The sequence below is a fragment of the Bufo bufo genome, chromosome 9 (genome assembly GCF_905171765.1).
Source record: "Bufo bufo chromosome 9, aBufBuf1.1, whole genome shotgun sequence".
In the NCBI taxonomy this organism is placed as follows: domain Eukaryota; kingdom Metazoa; phylum Chordata; class Amphibia; order Anura; family Bufonidae; genus Bufo; species Bufo bufo.
In genome coordinates this window covers 58,229,144-58,250,341 of record NC_053397.1, presented here as the reverse complement: position 1 = coordinate 58,250,341, position 21,198 = coordinate 58,229,144, and the positions used below count along the sequence as shown (strand labels likewise).

General features: G+C 46.0%; 1 protein-coding gene across 1 annotated transcript in view; it reads left to right on the top strand.

Annotated features, from left to right (window-relative positions):
- The window catches only part of PKN2 (protein kinase N2), a 129,736-nt gene that overhangs the window by 64,593 nt on the left and 43,945 nt on the right, over positions 1 to 21,198 (top strand). Inside the window, exon 3 of the mRNA XM_040407056.1 lies at positions 5,332 to 5,629. Coding sequence (XP_040262990.1) covers positions 5,332 to 5,629 — 298 coding nt within the window. The remainder of the gene's footprint in view (positions 1 to 5,331; positions 5,630 to 21,198) is intronic.

Below are 21,198 nucleotides of genomic sequence, written 5' to 3'. Positions count from 1 at the left end.
AGCACCAAGGGGCGGAAGAGAGACCGAAAGGCAGGCAAGTGAACCGCCAAAGTTGGTCTCCCCAAGGAAAGCAAAGTAGGTTCCTGGAGGTCGGAGCCACCGGGACCGTGAGATAGGCATCCTTGAGGTCCAGTTTGACCATCCAATCGCCCGGGAGGAGCATGTCTCTCAGTAGATGGATGCCCTCCATCTTGAAATGGCGATATTGGACTATAGAGTTGAGGGACTTTAGGTTGATAACCGGACGCGACTGGCCGCCCTTCTTCTGTACCAGAAACATACTGCTGATTACCGCAGCTGAATGAGGTGAAGTGCGTTCTATCGCCTGCTTGAGGGCGAGATCCTTCAGTTCTCTGTGCAGTTGTCGTTGCACCGACCCGGTAAATAGAATGTGTCTGGGGATTGGTAGTAGGCTTGGAGGGGCTACCAGGTCTATATTGAAACCCATGACGGTGTCTAAAACCCACCGGTCTGAGGTGATCTCGGACCAGGCATTGGAAAAGTGACGGAGTCTGCCCCCGACACAACCTGTTGAAGAAAACAGCGGTAGGACGGGGAGAGCACTTACCAACTGGTCGTCGATAGGATGGGGCTCCACGGTAGCTTCTGGACCTTCCTGAAAAACCCCTGGATGGGAAGAAGGAGGGTTGATGTCTGGCATCCTGAAGGGAGGACCTATAGTTGAAGGAGCCTCTTCCCGTTCCACGGGAATGGAAATCTGACCGGCCGGACAGACGGCCCCTAGAGCTGCCGGCCCTGTTGGAAAAACAGGTGTTAAAAACCCTTTTCATTGATGTCTGGGCTTTATCTAAAGCCGTAAAGGCCCCGACATATCTGCCCAGCTCTTTAATAAATGAGTCTCCGAATAATAGACCCTGAGCATTCTTGCCTGCTTCGGACAGCGCAAGGTTGGAGAGCTTAGGCTCCACCTTCATCAAGATGGCTTTACGCCGTTCTATGGCTAAGGAGGTATTTACATTGCCTGCAATGCAAATGGCCCTCTGAGCCCATCCTCCTAACTCGACAGGGTCTACCTGTCTACCTTCCGCCTTGGCGGACTCGGCCATATCGAATATTTTTGCAAGAGGACCCGTGATGTCCAGCAGTTTGTCCTGAACTGCCCGTAAGGCTGAGTCAAGCCCTTTTTTCGGGTTAAACTTTGATTTTGAGAGGAATTGAACCATCTTAGGGTCCACAGTCGGTGTTTCACACACCTTATTGGGGATCAAAGGACGGGGGCATTCCGCCCGCAACTTACTGCGGGACTCCTTGCTTAAGGGAGTACGGATTTTCTCCTCTAAATAATGTGCTACATGAGTGGCGGGAAGCCATTCCGCAGATCTGGGATGATGTAACTCATCCGGATTAAATAGGGGGGGTGCCAAGCGGGTCCACTATGAGACCGTCAGGTATAGGGAGGCCTTCCTGTAAGTCGACCGTAGGCGTAGGTGGGATAGGAGCTGGTAATAAATCTAGAGGATCGGTATCAACGTCCTCAAGTTCCTCCCCTGAGTCATAATGGGACTCGTTCTGAACCTCCTCAATAGATTCTCTGTCAGAATCAGACAAAGGCTCAGGCATAGTCCTGGCTGATTTCCAAGCACGAGAGCGTTCTGCCTGTCGTGCACAGGCTCTTTTTCGCGGGACAACCGCGTGGTCATGTGATGGATTACCATCAGTTCTCAGAGTTCTGGAGGCAGATGGCCCTTCAGTGTCCAATATTGGATCCTGTGTAGCCCTAGGGGCTGAGTACATAAGGCCTGAGATATGGACTGTGATAATACTGAGGACATGGAGCCCATAGCCACCATGATTGCCTCAGAAATAGATTGCTGCAGTGCAGCATTATGTCTCTCCAGAGCGGAGTCATTAATTAGGCTGACAGCATTAGGGGGGCTAAGGGAGGGAGCAGCAGGGTCCTGTCTAGTGGAAGAGGCACTACTGCGGCGAGACATTTTGGGAAAAAGTGGAAGGAGTTAGTCACCCCAAACCACCAAGGACAAGGACAGGAGCGCCGATGCCGGAAGAGAAGAGACCGAAATCTCGCGATCGCGAGACTTCGGCCGTCACCGCCAGAGTCAGGAGAAGCCAGGAAGAAGGAGGAAATCTCGTGCAACGTGAGATTACAGCCGTGGAGGGCGCGAGGAGGCCCAAGGCTAACCGAGAATACCGGTAAGGAAACAAGGGGTATGTGAAAATACCGAACCAGAAGGCAAACAGAATAAGGGCGAACTGGGGAGAAACAAACCCAAAGGGGGGAAAAGGGAAAGAGAAAAAAGGTGAAATAACTACCAATACTAGGTAGAAGCGCAGCCGCAAAGTGGTAAGGGGCAAGCCCCCCCACAGAAAACCTGTAACGATGTAGAAATACACCTAAACGCTATATAAGCAAAAGAATGACAAATAAGGATTCTATTAACACAGAGGATACTTATCTGCCATGGCAGCAGCAAAGAAAGAGGATGATCCCAGAGCGTGGAGTCCATTTATACTGGGATAAGGGGGAGGAGTCGGTTACTAGGGTGTTTCTTTTGTGATTGACATGTTCATTTCTTTGCTGCTATGGTAACAGTAAAGGAAGTTTAAGCAATACGAAGCCTCCGTGTCTTGTGATAAAATTGTGATCATGTCCCCTTCATCAGACCGCCCAGTATCCTCTACAGGTTGCAGGGTGCTGAAGATATTATTGCCGCTTCCGTTTAGATGCGCCATTATATTGTAGTCGGCAGTTTATGATGTTTCTGAGCCTGGAAGATCCCACACCAAGCCTGCAGTAGAAGACGTCCTCTGTGTTCTGCAGGCACCGGTGTTAAGAGCTGCCCCTCTACGACTACAGGTGGTTTCCTTCATGCATTTACGGTATGTTAGAGAGCATGAAATGTGACGCCCGGGATACCAGATCCTCAGCTATTAAATATTCATCAAGTGTTCACAGCAGAAACTGGCCTGAAGTGAATGTTGAATAGAGGAGGCCGTTCTTCTGAACCAATTTTAATCCGATTGCGGCTGGAGTCACCCCAATACATATTCAGGGTACGAGCTCATTGGATTACAGCACAGTGTACCGTGAGAGCGCGTTTTCACAGTGCTGAGAAGGTACACCCGTGGTGACCTTCTGTGTGTGTGTGTGTGTATGTATGTAATATGTCACGATACCAAAATTTTGATTCGATTTCAATACCATAAAAAAAGTATTGCGATATTCGATACCACACAAAAAAAATTAAAATTCCAAAAAAGCAGCGTACATTCCGCGTTTTTATGGAATGTCTGGCCCATAATAGAACAGTCCTATCCTGTTTTTTGGGGGAATCGCGTGTGTTTTGTTTTATTTTATTTTTATTTTTCCCCCTCTTACAGCATTCACCGCATAGGAGATATATATTTTTAAATATTTTGATAGTCCGGTCTTTTTCGGGAGTAGCGAATCTGCGATACATAATGTTTATTTTTTTTATTGTTTATATATTTTATCTATAAAATTGGAAAAGGTGGGTGTTCAAACTTTTAAAGGGGTATTCCCCTCATCACTTTTCATACTTACCTGCGGCGAGCGCGACGTTCACTTCCTGGATTCGGCTGGGCTTGATTGACGTCTTCTCCCAGCCGGGCCACGCATGCGCAGAAGACTGAAGATTTTCTCCCGGCCGGGCCGCGTAATGTCCTGAACGCGCACGCCGCCGCACATGCGCCATGGTGACTTATTCCTGGCCTGTATAGTACAGAGCTGGCGTGCGCGTTCGCGGATCTGTACTATACTGGCCAGGAAGAAGTCATCATGGCGCATGCGTGGCGGTGTGCTGCGCGTTCAGGACATTGCCCGGCCGGGAGAAAATCTCCAGTCTTCTGCGCAAGCGCGGCCCGGCCTGATTAGACATGAGAGAGGTGGCCGTAACCAGGGGAGACTAAAGACAACAATCGGGTAAGAGGGGACTTATTTTCTCAAAAAGTGTGGGAATTGGGTAATAAAATGTATTTACAAAAATGATCATTATGATGGGAATACCCCTTTTTTTAATTTTTTTTTTTTTTTGCGGATCCATTGAAGCAATGCCTAAAATGGACAAGAATAGGACATGGGGGGGGGGGGGGGGGGGTTGCGTACACTGCACCCACTGCACCAACAATGAATATGATTAACCCATTAATACAAATGTAAGCGTCAAGACGGGGAGCTGCCGAACCCTGTCAATTAACCCCTCAAGTGCGGCACATGCCTGATTTGACACATATTTTGCATGTTGGAGTTTTGCTACATCATTCACATGTTGTTTTTTTACATTTTTAGTTTTAGAGGGTACTGTATGTATGGAGGGGGGAAGCTTCACTGTGTTGCAAAACACTCCCTCCAGTTATGAACAGTGGTCATGGTTAGCCTGGATTTATAAACTGCAACTTTTTAAAAAGTCGCAAAATTTGTTGCAAACTTCAATTAAAGAAATATTGTAGAAAGTGGAGTAATATCTCGAGAGAAGTGTTACGGATGCTCCATATGTATCAAATATTGTGCAAATTACATCGGCTTTAAATTGTCACTGAGCTTAAATACTTTCAATATGTCAAAGCGACTGATCTGAGGTTTTTAACGGTGAGGGGCTGAATGCTGAGACCCCCACTGATCGTTAGCACTCGCATAGAGCGCTCTCTGTTCTCGCTGCAGGAGTCTATGGGCTCGTCTCAATTCCGTCTCCTTCCGCGAGTACAGAGAGTGTCCTATGAGCGCATCTCTACTCATTCTAGCGATCGTGGGGGGGGTCTCTGCGCTCAGGCTCCCACCCATCAAAACCTTTGTGTCTCTCTCTGACATCAAAAAGTTCCGTCACGCTTTAAATATCCACCTCCTGATAAATTGCCTTCTATGTATTTTAATGGCTCCTGAAATGGCAAAAGTAGTCGTCATTTCCTTTCTATAAAAGAAAAATGAACGAAACAATAACACTGATCCATCAAACAGACGGCGACTAATGGATCCGTTTTACTGATACCAACTTTATGACTCCATCAAAAGAATCAATAAAAAATAAAATAAAAATACATGCATGAAGTATACGGCGCCATTTCTGTGTTGTCTGGTGGTTACCGGGCACCTGAGTCAATGACGTTTTTATTGAATATTCGTGGTGGATCCCGAGCAGGACCGCCTGGGGTTTTACTTCTGGATGCTGGAAATGACCGAGACCATTATTTTTGCGTTGCGTCAGGTTATGTTCACGTTGTGTACAGGAAATCTAGTCTAGAATCCTAGATGAACCCGATGTACTAACATGTGCCCTTTCCTCCTGTTTTTAAGGATTATCCCTCTGACACGGTTTTATTCTTATTATTTTATAGGACACCAGAACCCACATGGCTCCCGAACCCATGGGTATTAATCAGAAACTAGATTTTTCCGATCCTCTCACACAGCCAAATTTGGATGAAATAAAAGACCAGATCAAGCGCGAAATTAGAAAAGAACTTAAAATTAAAGAAGGAGCCGAAAACCTGCGCAAGGTTACGACGGACAAAAAGAATTTGGCATATGTGGATAATATATTAAAAAAATCCAACAAAAAACTAGAAGAGCTCCATAACAGCCTGCAGGAAATAAATGCACACATCGTGGTGCGGGAAGCTGAGGATCTGCCAGGTATGTCCGCCATACAGTTATCTAATGTGTTATACTGATGACATCGCGGGGAGGACGTGCCGAGGATTACTCCAAAATAATACCCTTCATCTATCGCTGCAGCGCTCTCCTCATCTCCCATCTATAAATTCTTGGACTGTCCTAAAAAATAGGGGACTTTATTCCACAGTCCATAATGAGACTGCAGGTCCTTTTACACGGCCGATAAGGCGCCCGAAATGAATGCTGATCAACCGTGCAACAAAGCGGTTGTCGCTCATTTAAAGGGGGCTCTCCTAGAGTTTAAAGGGCATCTGTCAGCAGATTTGTACCCATGACACTGGCTGACCTGTTACATGTGCACTTGGCAGCTGAAGGCATCTGTGTTGGCCCCATGTTCATATGTGTCCACATTGCTGAGAAAATTATATAGTAATATATGCAAATGAGCCTCTAGGAGCAACGGGGGCGTTGCCGTTACACCTAGAGGCTCTGCAACTGCCGTACCCTCTCCACTTTAAATGACTGGGACAAGTGTGATGTTTACACGGTCTGGTCCTGTCAATCAAAGTGGAGCCTCTAGGGAGTAACAGCAACGCCCCCGTTGCTCCTAAAGCCTCATTTGCATAAATTAAACACCATTTTTCTCAGCCATGTGGGCACATATGAACATGGGACCAACACAGATGTCTTCAGCTGCCACGCGCACGTGCAATTGTACAAGTTCACAACATGCGACCATCCCGAAGTCTACTTTTACACTGGCGTTTTGGTTTCCGTTTGTGAGATCGGTTCAGGGCTCTCAGAAGCGGTCCAAAACGGATCAGTTTGCATTCTGAATGGAAAAGGATCCGCTCAGAATGCATCAGTTTGCCTCCGATCAGTCTCCATTCTGCTTTGGAGACGGACGACAAAACGCTGCTTGCACCGTCTGATGAAACTGAGCCAAACCCTTATTTTTTTCATGACATATGCAATCAGTGATGGGCAAGCAAAATGTTTCTTGCCTTGCGAGTGATGGACGTGTTTACACTGGGCAGGTATTGGTACATTGGGTGATGATCGCCCTGTATAATAGGCCCCTTACAGAATAGGGCTAAACCTGGCATAGTGTCACTTCATCCAGTCCATGTAAGCACTACTAGGTTGAAAAATGATGGTTGACTCTGTGACATTTCCTGACTCCTCCATTCCATCTGATTCCTAGCAACTGTGCTTGATAAGGCTACTTTCACACTAGCGTTGTTTTAATCCGGCGTTCAATTCCGACACCGGAACTGCCCGCCGGATCCGGAAAAACGTGTGAAAACGGATTACATTTGAATCCTGATCAGGATTTTGATCACAATGAAAAAATGCATTGGAAAAAACGGATCCGCCATTTAGGGACTTTAACTTTTTTTTCACATTTTTCGGGTTTAACATGCAAAAGCCGGATCCGTTTTGACTGAACACACAGTGCCAGATCCGGCGTTAATGCAAGTCAATGGGAAAAAGGCCTGATCCGGCGATCAGTCAAAGTGTTCAGGCTTTTTGGCCGGAGGTAAAAATACTGCATGCTACGTTTTTCTGAAAAGCCTGATCAGTCAAAAAGACTGAACTGAAGACATCCTGATGCATCCTGAAGGACTGACTCTCCATTCAGAATTCATGGGGATAAAACTGATCAGTTCTTTTCCGGATTTGAGTCCCTAGGACGGAACTCAGCGCCGGAAAAGAAAAACGCTAGTGTGAAAGTACCCTAAGACTGTGCACTTCATAGCAATGTCTTGTGATTGTCTTGATTAAGTGCCTTTAGGAATCAACTGCTGATAATGACTTTAATGGGGTCACGACTGTCGGAGGTCAGCAGCAGTTGTTGGGTCCCTTTTATGTGGGACCGGGACGGTTGTACAAACGCTCATTGCCAGTAATTGCCTGGTGTTAAGGTCCCATCGGTCACTCAACAAATGAGTGAATTGCTGTTATCCCTGTGATTGCACCTGTCATGCGGCACATAAAGTCAGCGTTTATTGGCGGCACGTAGCCCTGGGTGAACAGTGGGGGGGGGATTTATCATGAGGGTAATATTTGAGGTCTGTTTTGCTTGAGTTTGAGTAATTGGATTTTGCTCCAAATTTATCAAATGTTGCACATTGTTTGTTAGGTTGACGGATGTGCCAAATTTAACACACATTTTATTTTTTTCTAGAAATACTGCTCCAATCTGTTTAAGCCACCGATCCCCAATGGAGCGACCTTTTTTTCCCAACTTTTTTAAAAAAAAAGTTGCAGTGATAAATCTGAATTGAAACTAATTAAAATAAAATTAAAGGGGTTCTGCAGTATTTTTTTTTAAACTGATGATCGGTGCGGGTCCGGCACCCGGGACCCCCGCCGATCAGCTGTTTGAGAAGGCAGCGGAGCTGGCAGTAGTGCCGCAGCCTTCTCACTGTTTTCCGCAGGGCCAGTGACGTCACGACTAGTATCAACTGGCCTGGGCCACTTGAATGGAGCTTAGCCCCGCCCAGGCCACTGATACTAGTCGTGCCGTCACTGGGCCTGCGGTAAGCGACAAGGAGACCGCGGCACTACTGCCAGCGCCTCTGCCTTCTCAAACAGCTGATCGGCGGGGGTCCCGGGTGTCGGACCCCTGCCGATCAGATGCTGCTGATCTATCCAGAAGATATATCATCAGTTTAAAAAAACTGCAGAACCTCTTTAAGCAGATAACCACATCCACTTTACCACCTAGTTTAAAAAACTGGAGTAAATTATATAAAAACACAAAAAGTGGCTAAATTTATGCAGCTAAGGGCTCATGCACACGACAGTATGTATTTTGCGGTGCGCAAAAAATACGGATGACGTCCGCGTGCATTCCGTATTTTGTGGAACAGCTGGCCCCTAATAGAACAGTCCTATCCTTGTTCTTAATGCGGACAATAATGGGACACGTTCTATGTTTTTGCGGAACGGATATATGAACACTGAATGCACACGGCGTAGCTTCTGTTGGTTTTTTGCGGACCCATTGAAATGAATGGCTCCGCATATGGTCCACAAAAAAAATAAAAAATTTAATGGAGACAGAGAGAAAGTACATTTGTATGCAGAAGCCCAGAAAGCTCCTATATTATTATTATTATTATTATTATTATTATTATTATTATTATTATTATATTTTTTTTTTTTTTTTTTTTTTTTTTAAGCTATTTTGGAATAAACGGCTTGATATCTTCTCCCCCAGTGATTGTTTATCCCCCATACAGAGGAGATGATTGCTGTATGAAAATGTAGCTGAAAGAGCAGGCAATTATCGGGGTTGACTGGTTCATTGCCAGTCATTGCCCTGAGGGTCGTCCCTTGTACGTACACCCTTGAGGCAGTTGCACAGGCACGAACCATTCATTCCCTAGATTTGCCTGATCTTTGGCCTGAGGTAGAGCTGCATTTACATGCCGCACTCATCCCTTCTGCATGGGAGATGAACTATAGCTACTGCAGTCTCCCGTCCCCATACAGATCCATTCTTTACAGAGGGTGAGGGGCTGCCCACGGACATCTGATGACTAAAAGATGCAGTCACCTGATGAACGAGGGATCGGCGGCACCAAACTCTCAGCCCCCGTCGTAGGCCCGCATAAAAGGGTCTTGTTCACCCTCCCAAACTACCAGTTACGATTGCTCAGTGACGAGCAAACTGCGCTGATGATTGGCCGGGGTGAACGAGCCTTTATGCTAAAGATACTTTTGTGGACATTTTGATCGGCCTTGAATGAAGCACCATCTGTACAAATGAGTCATTTGCGGTTTACGACGTGACTGTCCTTCATTTTAAGAGGAAATCAATGAGTGGAGGCTTGGCTTTCTCTCCTGGGATTTCAGGATGAGACTGAACAGGTCTTTTTATTTTTTCAGATTTTTATTTCTGTTTATTGTGTTCTTTTATTAGTAATGCAGATTATTAGCGGCCTATTATGAAACAAGGACTAGGGGAACCTGTCAGCATGAAAATGCAGTGCAGTCTGCTGCCGGTGGCATCTTCTAGAGCAGATTGATATACAGGTTCTTCTCAAAAAATTAGCATATTGTGATGAAGTTCATTATTTTCTGTAATGTACTGATAAACATTAGACTTTCATATATTTTAGATTCATTACACAAAACTGAAGTAGTTCAAGCCTTTTCTTGTTTTAATATTGATGATTTTGGCATACAGCTCATGAAAACCCCAAATTGCTATCTAAAAAAATTAGCATATTTCATCCGACCAATAAAAGAAAAGTGTTTTTAATACAAAAAAAGTCAACCTTCAAATAATTAAGTTCAGTTATGCAATCAATACTTGGTCGGGAATCCTTTTGCAGAAATGACTGCTTCAGTGCGGCGTGGCATGGAGGCAATCAGCCTGTGGCACTGCTGAGGTGTTATGGAGGCCCAGGATGCTTCGATAGCGGCCTTAAGCTCATCCAGAGTGTTGGGTCTTGCGTCTCTCAACTTTCTCTTCCCAATATCCCACAGATTCTCTATGGGGTTCAGGTCAGGAGAGTTGGCAGGCCAATTGAGCACAGTAATACCATGGTCAGTAAACCATTTACCAGTGGTTTTGGCACTGTGAGCAGGTGCCAGGTCGTGCTGAAAAATGAAATCTTCATCTCCATAAAGCTTTTCAGCAGATGGAAGCATGAAGTGCTCCAAAATCTCCTGATAGCTAGCTGCATTGACCCTGCCCTTGATAAAACACAGTGGACCAACACCAGCAGCTGACATGGCACCCCAGACCATCACTGACTGTGGGTACTTGACACTGGACTTCAGGCATTTTGGCATTTCCCTCTCCCCAGTCTTCCTCCAGACTCTGGCACCTTGATTTCCGAATGACATGCAAAATTTGCTTTCATCCGAAAAAAGTACTTTGGACCACTGAGCAACAGTCCAGTGCTGCTTCTCTGTAGCCCAGGTCAGGCGCTTCTGCCGCTGTTTCTGGTTCAAAAGTGGCTTGACCTGGGGAATGTGGCACCTGTAGCCCATTTCCTGCACACGCCTGTACACGGTGGCTCTGGATGTTTCTACTCCAGACTCAGTCCACTGCTTCCGCAGGTCCCCCAAGGTCTGGAATCGGTCCTTCTCCACAATCTTCCTCAGGGTCCGGTCACCTCTTCTCGTTGTGCAGCGTTTTCTGCCACACTTTTTCCTTCCCACTGAGGTGCCTTGATACAGCACTCTGGGAACAGCCTATTCGTTCAGAAATTTCTTTGTGTGTCTTACACTCTTGCTTGAGGGTGTCAATGATGGCCTTCTGGACAGCAGTCAGGTCGGCAGTCTTACCCATGATTGCGGTTTTGAGTAATGAACCAGGCTGGGAGTTTTTAAAAGCCTCAGGAATCTTTTGCAGGTGTTTAGAGTTAATTAGTTGATTCAGATGATTAGGTTAATAGCTCGTTTAGATATGCAAATTTTTTGAGATAGGAATTTTGGGTTTTCATGAGCTGTATGCCAAAATCATCAATATTAAAACAAGAAAAGGCTTGAACTACTTCAGTAATTTTTTTAGAAGAACCTGTATAGTTTTAATATTTAAAGGGAACCTAAACCTTTTACTGGAAGCACGGTTGGTGCACCTGCGCTTCTCAGGTCAGTGTGCGGAGCATGGATCCCATGTAGTTTCTGTGAATCTGTACTCCACATTGCTGATGCAAGCCGCAGTGCTCTGAACAGCGCTGCTGGACCTTCCATGCTTTCAGCAAAGGTTTATGTCCCCTTTAAGCCTCTGCTCTTTCTCTGCTTAGGAGTCATGTGGGCGGTCCCATCATTCACTGACCGCTTACTCCGCTTGCCGAAGCATACAGAGAATGGCTGTCAGTGGCTGAGTAGTACCGGCGCCCACATGACTCCTATGCACAGAAATGGAAACGCACAAATTACAAGTTTTACTGATTTAGGGGGGTTCTCTCTCTCCTTGGGGAGAGAGCGCCTTAATTGGCGTGAGAAGGCTTTTAGGTCATACATGCTCCTCTGGGAAGAAAGGGGGGATGCAAATTTAACTCCTAACAAGCTCGGCCTCTAATGCCACCAGATGTAAGGTAGCCGTCCTATAAGTCAATGTTCGACCCTTTAAATAGGCCTTTAAACATGACTCGGATATTAAATAAGACAGCATCTCATCTGCAGACAGCTGTTTTAGGGTGATTGCCCCCTCATCGGTACACAGGACAGAGTACTGGCTTAAAGGGTTTCTGTCCCCAGATTTAACCCTATTAAGCTAGCTGACATTAGCGATGTGCTAATGTCAGCTAAACCTAACTAGCCTATTCCTACTTTTCTCTATGCCCCCGTTACGCCAGAAATCTAACTTTTATAATATGCTAATTAGCCTCTAAGAGCAGGGAAGGGGGGGGGGGGGGGGGGGGCGTTCTTCCTGCTCCTAGAGGCTCCGTTCTTCCACCTTTTGTCGTCGCCCTCCAACTCCTGATTGCCAGCTTCCTCACCGCGCCTGCGCCGAATACTTAAAGGGCTTCTGTCACCCCGCTAAAGTCATTTTTTTTTTTTGGGCTCCTTAAAATCCTTATGCTGCGATTTATCAATATATAGGGCTCTTACTCATTTTCGTTCAGTAGTTTCTTAATATGTAAATTACCTCTACCAGCAAGTAGGGCGGCTACTTGCTGGTAGCAGCCGCATCCTCCTTTCATAATGACTCCCCCCTCCTCATGTTGATTGACAGGGCCAGCGAACGCGCTCGTCCTCTGGCTGGCCCTGTCTGTGTTCAAAATCTCGCGCCTGCGCCGTACCGGTCTTCAGTTGGCGCAGGCGCACTGAGAGTCGGCCGCTCGCTCGGCCGCTCCTTCCTCAGTGCGCCTGCGCCGATGACGTCACATCTACACCCGGCGCAGGCGCACTGAGGAAGGAGCGGCCGAGCGAGCGTCGTCCTATTGGTGCTCCTGCGCCGACTGAAGACCGGTACGGCGAAGGCGCGAGATCGCGCTGGCTTCCGGTGAAGAGCCTGTGAGATCCAGCCCCCTGGATCTCACAGGCCGGAAGCTGTATGAGTAATACACACTCACAGCCAATGCATTCCAATACAGAAGTATTGGAATGCATTGTAAAGGATTAGACCCCCAAAAGTTTAAGTCCCAAAGTGGGACAAAAAAGGTGAAAAAAAAGTAAAAAAAATAGTTATCCCACAAAAAAATTTAAAGTTTTAAGTAAAAATAAACAAAAACTTCATTTTCCCCAAATAAAGTTAAAAAAAATTGGTAAAGAATAGGGGGGGGGGGGGGGGGGGGAGTATACATATTTAGGTATCACCGCGTCCGTATCAACCGGCTCTATAAACATATCACATGACATAACCCCTCAGATCTCAGATGAACACCGTAAAAAATAAAAACAGCAAGCGATCAAAAAGGCGTTTGCCCACCAAAATAGTACCAATCTAACAGTCACCTCATCCCGCAAAAAATGAGCCCCTACCTGAGACAATCACCCAAAAAATAAAAAAACTATGGCTCAGAATATGGACACTAAAACATCATTTTTTTTTGTTTTAAAAAAGCTGTTGTGTAAAACTTACATAAATAAATAAAAAAGTATACATATTTGGTATCGCCGCTTTCCTATCGACCGGCTCTATAAAAATATCACATGACCTAACCCTTCAGATGAACACCGTAAAAAATGGAAAATAAAAACGGTGCTAGATAAACAATTTTTTGTCACCTTACATCACAAAAAGTGTAATAGCAAGCTATCAAAAAGGCACACGCACCCCAAAATAGTGCCAATAAAACAGTCATCTCATCCTGCAAAAATCATACCCTACCCAAGGTAATCGCCCAAAAACAGAAAAAAATATGGCTCTCAGACTATGGAAACACTAAAACATGATTTTTTATTTTTTTTGCTTCAAAAATGAAATCATTGTGTTAAACTTACCAAAATAAAAGGTATACATATTAGGTATCGCCGCATCCATGACAACCTGGTCTATAAAAATATCACATGATCTAACCTGTCAGATGAATGTTGTAAATAACAAAAAATAAAAACTGTGCCAAAACAGCTATTTCTTATCTTGCCTCACAAAAAGTGTAATATAGAGCAACCAAAAATCATATGTACCGTAAACTAGTACCAACAATACTGCCACCCTATCCCGTAGTTTCTAAAATGGGGCCACTTTTTTGGAGTTTCTACTCTAGGGGTGCATCAGGGGGGCTTCAAATTGGACATGGTGTAAAAAAAAACAGTCCAGCAAAATCTGCCTTCCAAAAACCGTATGGCATTCCTTTCCTTCTGCGCCCTGCCGTGTGCCCGTACAGTAGTTTTACGACCACATATGGGGTGTTTCTGTAAACGACAGAATCAGGGCCATAAATATTGAGTTTGGTTTGGCTGTTAACCCTTGCTTTGTAACTGGTAAAAAATTATTAAAATGGAAAATCTGCCAAAAAAGTAAAATTTTGAAATTGTATCTCTATTTTCCATTAATTCTTGTGGAACACCTAAAGGGTTAACAAAGTTTGTAAAATCAGTTTTGAATACCTTGAGGGGTGTAGTTTCTACAATGGGGTCACTTTTGGGTGGTTTCTATTATGTAAGCCTCACAAAGTGACTTCAGACCTGAACTGGTCCCTAAAAATTGGGTTTTTGAAAATTTGCTTCTAAACTTCTAAGCCTTGTAACATCCCCAAAAAATAAAATATCATTCCCAAAATGATCCAAACATGAAGTAGACATATGGGGAATGTAAAGTAATAACTATTTTTGGAGGTATTACTATGTATTATAGAAGTAGAGTAATTGAAACTTGGAAATTTGCAATATTTTACAAATTGTTGGCAAATTTGGTATTTTTTAATAAATAAATTTTTTTTTTTTTTTTTACTTCATTTTACCAGTGTCATGAAGTACAATATGTTAAGAAAAAACATTCTCAGAACACACTGGATAAATCAAAGTGTTTTAAAGTTATCAGCACTTAAAGTGACACTGGTCAGATTTGCAAAAAATGGCCAAGTCCTTAAGGTGAAATAGGGCCGAGTCCTTAAGGGGTTAAAGGGTCGAACATTGACTTATAGGACAGCTGCCTTATATCTGGTGGCATTAGAGGCCGAGCTTGTTAAGAGCTCATTTACATCCATTTCTTCAAAGGTTTACTGAATCTTTTCCCATAAAACTATATATATATATATATAATATAAAAAAAAATCCGCTCGGCTCCTCCTGCTCTATAACTGGTGCTTTCAGATTGCATTGCATTTGTATGTGACATATCCCCTTTAAAGTATACATCTACAAATGACTCCTAGATATATTTGGGGTACCGCTCCTTTGGGAAATGAAAGGCGAAATCTGTTTGGTTGCTGTGGGCAACGAAGTCAGGTTTACTTTACACCAGTTTGATAAATGACCCCCATTGTATATAGAGATTTCCAAGTTTGAATATTTCTTTTACATATGAATGGTTTTTCTTTGTGTGCTGTGGATTGTTTCTTTCCCTGATGCCGGCCGTGTATCTGTATGGATGAATATTCGTAACTAGGGGTGCACCGAAATTCCGGCAGCCGAAAATATCGGCCGAAAATGCACCTAATCCACTTCGGCCGATATTGTTTCATATCGGCCGAAAATATGGGGTGTGGGATTTGTCACCCACCATCTGCGGGCGGGCGGTTTACTTTGTCACTGCATCTTTATTTTACCTTACAATCGTGACGCTCCTGTAACTAACAACTCTGCAGGCAGAGCGGAGGCCGGCGTAACGTCACTTACTCACGTGACGCGCCTGCTCCGCCTCCTTCATTCATAAAGTGGGCGGAGCAGGTGCGTCACGTGAGTAAGTGACGTTACGCCGCCCTCCGCTCTGCCTGCAGAGTTGTTACTGGAGCGTCACGATTGTAAGGTAAAATAAAGATGCAGTGAGTGATGCTGTGAGCAGCAGGGCCGGGGCTGTTATGGGTAGGGGGATCGGTCTATGGCACTGCTATGGGGAGGGGGGATCTGTGCACTGTTATGGGGAAAGGGATCTGTGCACTGTTATGGGGAAAGGGATCTGTGCACTGTTATGGGGAAAGGGATCTGTGCACTGTTATGGGGAAAGGGATCTGTGCACTGTTATGGGGAAAGGGATCTGTGCACTGTTATGGGGAAAGGGATCTGTGCACTGTTATGGGGAAAGGGATCTGTGCACTGTTATGGGGAAAGGGATCTGTGCACTGTTATGGGGAAAGGGATCTGTGCACTGTTATGGGGAAAGGGATCTGTGCACTGTTATGGGGAAAGGGATCTGTGCACTGTTATGGGGAAAGGGATCTGTGCACTGTTATGGGGAAAGGGATCTGTGCACTGTTATGGGGAAAGGGATCTGTGCACTGTTATGGGGAAAGGGATCTGTGCACTGTTATGGGGAAAGGGATCTGTGCACTGTTATGGGGAAAGGGATCTGTGCACTGTTATGGGGAAAGGGATCTGTGCACTGTTATGGGGAAAGGGATCTGTGCACTGTTATGGGGAAAGGGATCTGTGCACTGTTATGGGGAAAGGGATCTGTGCACTGTTATGGGGAAAGGGATCTGTGCACTGTTATGGGGAAAGGGATCTGTGCACTGTTATGGGGAAAGGGATCTGTGCACTGTTATGGGGAAAGGGATCTGTGCACTGTTATGGGGAAAGGGATCTGTGCACTGTTATGGGGAAAGGGATCTGTGCACTGTTATGGGGAAAGGGATCTGTGCACTGTTATGGGGAAAGGGATCTGTGCACTGTTATGGGGAAAGGGATCTGTGCACTGTTATGGGGAAAGGGATCTGTGCACTGTTATGGGGAAAGGGATCTGTGCACTGTTATGGGGAAAGGGATCTGTGCACTGTTATGGGGAAAGGGATCTGTGCACTGTTATGGGGAAAGGGATCTGTGCACTGTTATGGGGAAAGGGATCTGTGCACTGTTATGGGAAAGGGATCTGTGCACTGTTATGGGGAAAGGGATCTGTGCACTGTTATGGGGAAAGGGATCTGTGCACTGTTATGGGGAAAGGGATCTGTGCACTGTTATGCCCATAACAGTGCACATATCCCATTTCCATAACAGTGCACAGATCCCCCTCTCCATAACAGCGCCACCCACAGATCCCCCTCTCCATAACAGCGCCACCCACAGATCCCCCCCCTCCATAACAGCGCCACCCACAGATCCCCCTCTCCATAACAGCGCCACCCACAGATCCCCCTCTCCATAACAGCGCCACCCACAGATCCCCCTCTCCATAACAGCGCCACCCACAGATCCCCCTCTCCATAACAGCGCCACCCACAGATCCCCCTCTCCATAACAGCGCCACCCACAGATCCCCCTCTCCATAACAGCGCCACCCACAGATCCCCCTCTCCATAACAGCGCCACCCACAGATCCCCCTCTCCATAACAGCGCCACCCACAGATCCCCCTCTCCATAACAGCGCCACCCACAGATCCCCCTCTCCATAACAGCGCCACCCACAGATCCCCCTCTCCATAACAGCGCCACCCACAGATCCCCCTCTCCATAACAGCGCCACCCACAGATCCCCCTCTCCATAACAGCGCCACCCACAGATCCCCCTCTCCATAACAGCGCCACCCACAGATCCCCCCTCTCCATAACAGAGCCACCCACAGATCCCCCCTCTCCATAACAGAGCCACCCACAGATCCCCCCTCTCCATAACAGAGCCACCCACAGATCCCCCCTCTCCATAACAGCGCCACCCACAGATCCCCCCTCTCCATAACAGAGCCACCCACAGATCCCCCCTCTCCATAACAGCGCCACCCACAGATCCCCCCTCTCCATAACAGAGCCACCCACAGATCCCCCCTCTCCATAACAGCGCCACCCACAGATCCCCCTCTCCATAACAGCGCCACCCACAGATCCCCCTCTCCATAACAGCGCCACCCACAGATCCCCCTCTCCATAACAGCGCCACCCACAGATGAATTTCATTCATGAAAAAGAATTATTAATAAAATCATTAAAAAAAAAGTATTTTAAAAGTATTTGGGCAAAAAGGCGGTTTCGGTTTTCGGTCAAGGGCATCCTGAATTTTCGGTTTCGGACCAGAATTTTCATTTCGGTGCACCCCTATTCGTAACTGACGTAAACGATAATCTCTCTGTGTAATCCAGCGTAAATCTTCAGACACTCGAAATAAAAGAAACCGAGAAAAGGTAGCTTCTTCCCACAAGAGTCCGAGCTGGGCGCTGGGTGATTTGGATTACACGGCCTTGTTTTTTTTTTCAGTAGTTAACAAAAAAAAACTTTTCATACATGGCCATAGTCTGTTGCCCACATGGCAGGCGGTATTGAGGAGAACCCTCTTAAATGGTGGTGATGTGCAGGTTATGATCAGGGGTGCAGTGCGATCCTGCACTAACATGTAGGTACGCAACTGACCGCGGGTCACGGGTGGAGATTGCGCCTCTATCTTGTGGGGGCAGTCATCCCCCGACCCCGCACTGCCATCTGCGGTATGTCAGCATGAACAGGTGCTGACACCACCTTGAACCTGTGCGCAACAGACAGTATTGGCATTAACCTGTGGGCGCTCGCTTTGAATGTCTAATTCCCTCGTCAAACATGGTGGACGCAGCATCGGAGCCACAATGCGCATCTGCACAATGATGTATATGGCTACAGCCAGAAGTGTCACATGTACGTCATCCTGACCTGCGCAGATGCGCCCCAGACACGCCGGACTGCATGCGGTATCTTGGATGGCAGCCATTCGCCCTCTTACTCCTCCTTCACCCTCCGCCCGCAATACCTTCTAGTAAGCACTTGGCACTTTAGATTATTAAACACATATGGCACTGATCACGCTATTGATTGCAATTATTATTGTATGTAATTTTTTTTTCTATCGCATGTAATTATAATTATGAGTATACCACTAGGGTAATATACACAATATGGGTAGAAGTTGTTACATATTTTTTGTATTGTTTTGTCAAGTGTCTGTATCTCATGTTCTATGAGATTTGTTATCAATTATTATGAATTAATTGCACATGTTTTGTTAATTTTAATGAATCCGTATACTGCTATATATTTTTGGCACTTTGTCTCTGTACACTGCTTGAGAAAGGCTCCTGTCTAGAGCCGAAACGTTGCATGTCCCACTGGGGTAACTTTTGTATTTTTTTACTTTTTGGAGTGCTGCCCATCTTTTTTCAGTTTTGTATTACTGGATTGGCTTTAATCCGTTTTGGGCCAGTTGCACCCACCAGCTTGCATCAGGGACGGTGCTGCCGCTGTTTTTTATTTGCACTTAGGTTAAGATTTAGTCCCATCCAAGTTTTTACAGCATCCCTGCCTAATTTCATTGAAAGGACATCTGTCAGCAGTTTTGTACCTATAACACTGGCTGACCTGTTAAATGTGCGCTTGGCAGCTGAAGGCATCTGTGTTGGCCCCATGTTAATATGTGTCCAAATTGCTGAGAAAAATGTAGTTTTACTATATGCAAATGAGCCTCTAGGTGCAACGGGGGCGTTACCATTACACCTAGAGGCTCAGCTCTCTGCAACAGCGGCTCCCTCTCCACTTTGATTTCAGCAGAAGTCAGGGCCAGGCGTCATCACGTTTAAACTGCCTGGATCTGTGAGTTAAAGTGTAGCTGGGGCAACAGTTCCAGAGAGCAGAGCCTCTCGGTGTAACGGCAACGCCCCCGTTGCTCCTAGAGGCTCATTTGCATACATTTTTCTCAGAAGTGCAACATGGGACCAACGTCGATGCCTTCAGCTGCCAAGCGCACATGTAACAGGTCAGGCTACTTTCACACTCTTGTTTGGTGGGGATCCGTCATGGATCTGCACAGACGGATCCGTTCCGATAACACAACCGTCTGCATCCGTTCAGAACGGATCCGTTTGTATTATCTGTAACATTGCCAAGACCGATCTGTCTTGAACACCATTGAAAGTCAATGGGAGACTGATCCGTTTTCTATTGTGCCAGATCCGTCCCCATTGACTTACATTGTGTGTCAGAACGGATCCGTTTGGCTCCGTTTCTTCAGACGGACACCAAAGCGGAATGGAGACAGAACGGAGGCAAACATGTATTCTGAGCGGATCCTTTTCCATTCAGAATGCATTAGGGCAAAACTGATCCGTTTTGGACCGCTTGTGAGAGCCCTGAACGGATCTCGCAAACGGAAAGCCAAAACGCCAGTGTGAAAGTAGCCTCTGCCAGTTTCATAGGTACAAATCTGCTGACAGATGCCCTTCAAATCCTGAAATTTGGATCTGACTAAACCCCTCCTTACGACTCCAACCTGGAATTTTGAGCCGTAGGATTCTAACTACTGAAGAACTACTTTAGTGGCCCCTATGCCATGGGGGGGAACAGTGTGTGGACGATACAGATGCTGTATGAGGCATACTTTGGCTTCGTTTAAAGAAGCAAATCACTTGAACTTTCAGAAATAGGCACCAGTGCTTGGCTATTTTCGGGGAGCCTGTTCTGGAGATGTGTGGGACCTGCTCTTATCTGACATCAGTCAGTTATTGGAAACAGTCCAAACTAGCGCTGCGACTATCGACCGATTTTTGTAATCGAGTACTCTAATAACAAAAAACTAAGTAAAAGAATTTTTTTTTTTTAAATAAAAACTCATCAGCCCCCTCAGTGCCACCAGCTTGGGCAACCCCCCCCCCTCTTACTAGCAATGTCTCCAGCGCCAGTGAAATAAAATACTTACCTCTCCTGTAGGGGCGCCACTCCACAGCTCCTTCATCTTCTCCGCGCGCTGCACGTCCTGACGTCACGCACCCTTATGTGCACTATGTACAGACGATGTGACAGGAGGACAGTGCAGCGCGGGTGACGACGAAGCGGTGAGTAATAGCGAGCGCTTCACTCCCCCTCCGTGGTCACATGATTTTTTTATATTTTTTATTTTTTTGTGTCAATCGAGTTATCGTTTCAGCCCTAGTCCAAACATTCCCGATAAATCCCAGATCGTTGTCGGAGGTGTGATATCTGGATTTACATGCAGCAACTAGTGGTGAGCGAAGCCGGTTCGAACTACTGTTTGAAAACTTCAACAATATAGCCTCCGTACTACCGTAAAATGAATGGGCTGCACGGAGGTCTTTGCGATCTTGCTGCAAATACCAGGACACTTGCTTCGTCTCACGTCTATGATGTGACACTTCGGTTATGTGCATAATATGACCGTGTCAAAATCTGAAGCTGAACTGTGCTTCGATTATGCGTTCAGCTTCGGATTTATGCACATAACCGAAGTGTCACATCATAGACGCGAGACGAAGCAAGTGTCCTGGTATTTGCAGCAAGATCGCAGGCCATACATTTAGCCGAAGTATGGAGGCTATATTGTAAATTAAGTTTTCAGTTTTCAAACTGCTGTATCCGAACCCGTTTCGCTTAACACTAGCAGCAACCACTTCTTCTATATGGAGACAAATGATCACGACCGCGATCATTCCTCCCTGTGAAGATTCGGTGTTTGCTGGTGGCACATACCTGTTAAGGCTACTTTCACATCAGCGGTTTTTTCCTATCCGGTATTGAGGTCCGTCAATGGGGACAAAACTGAACT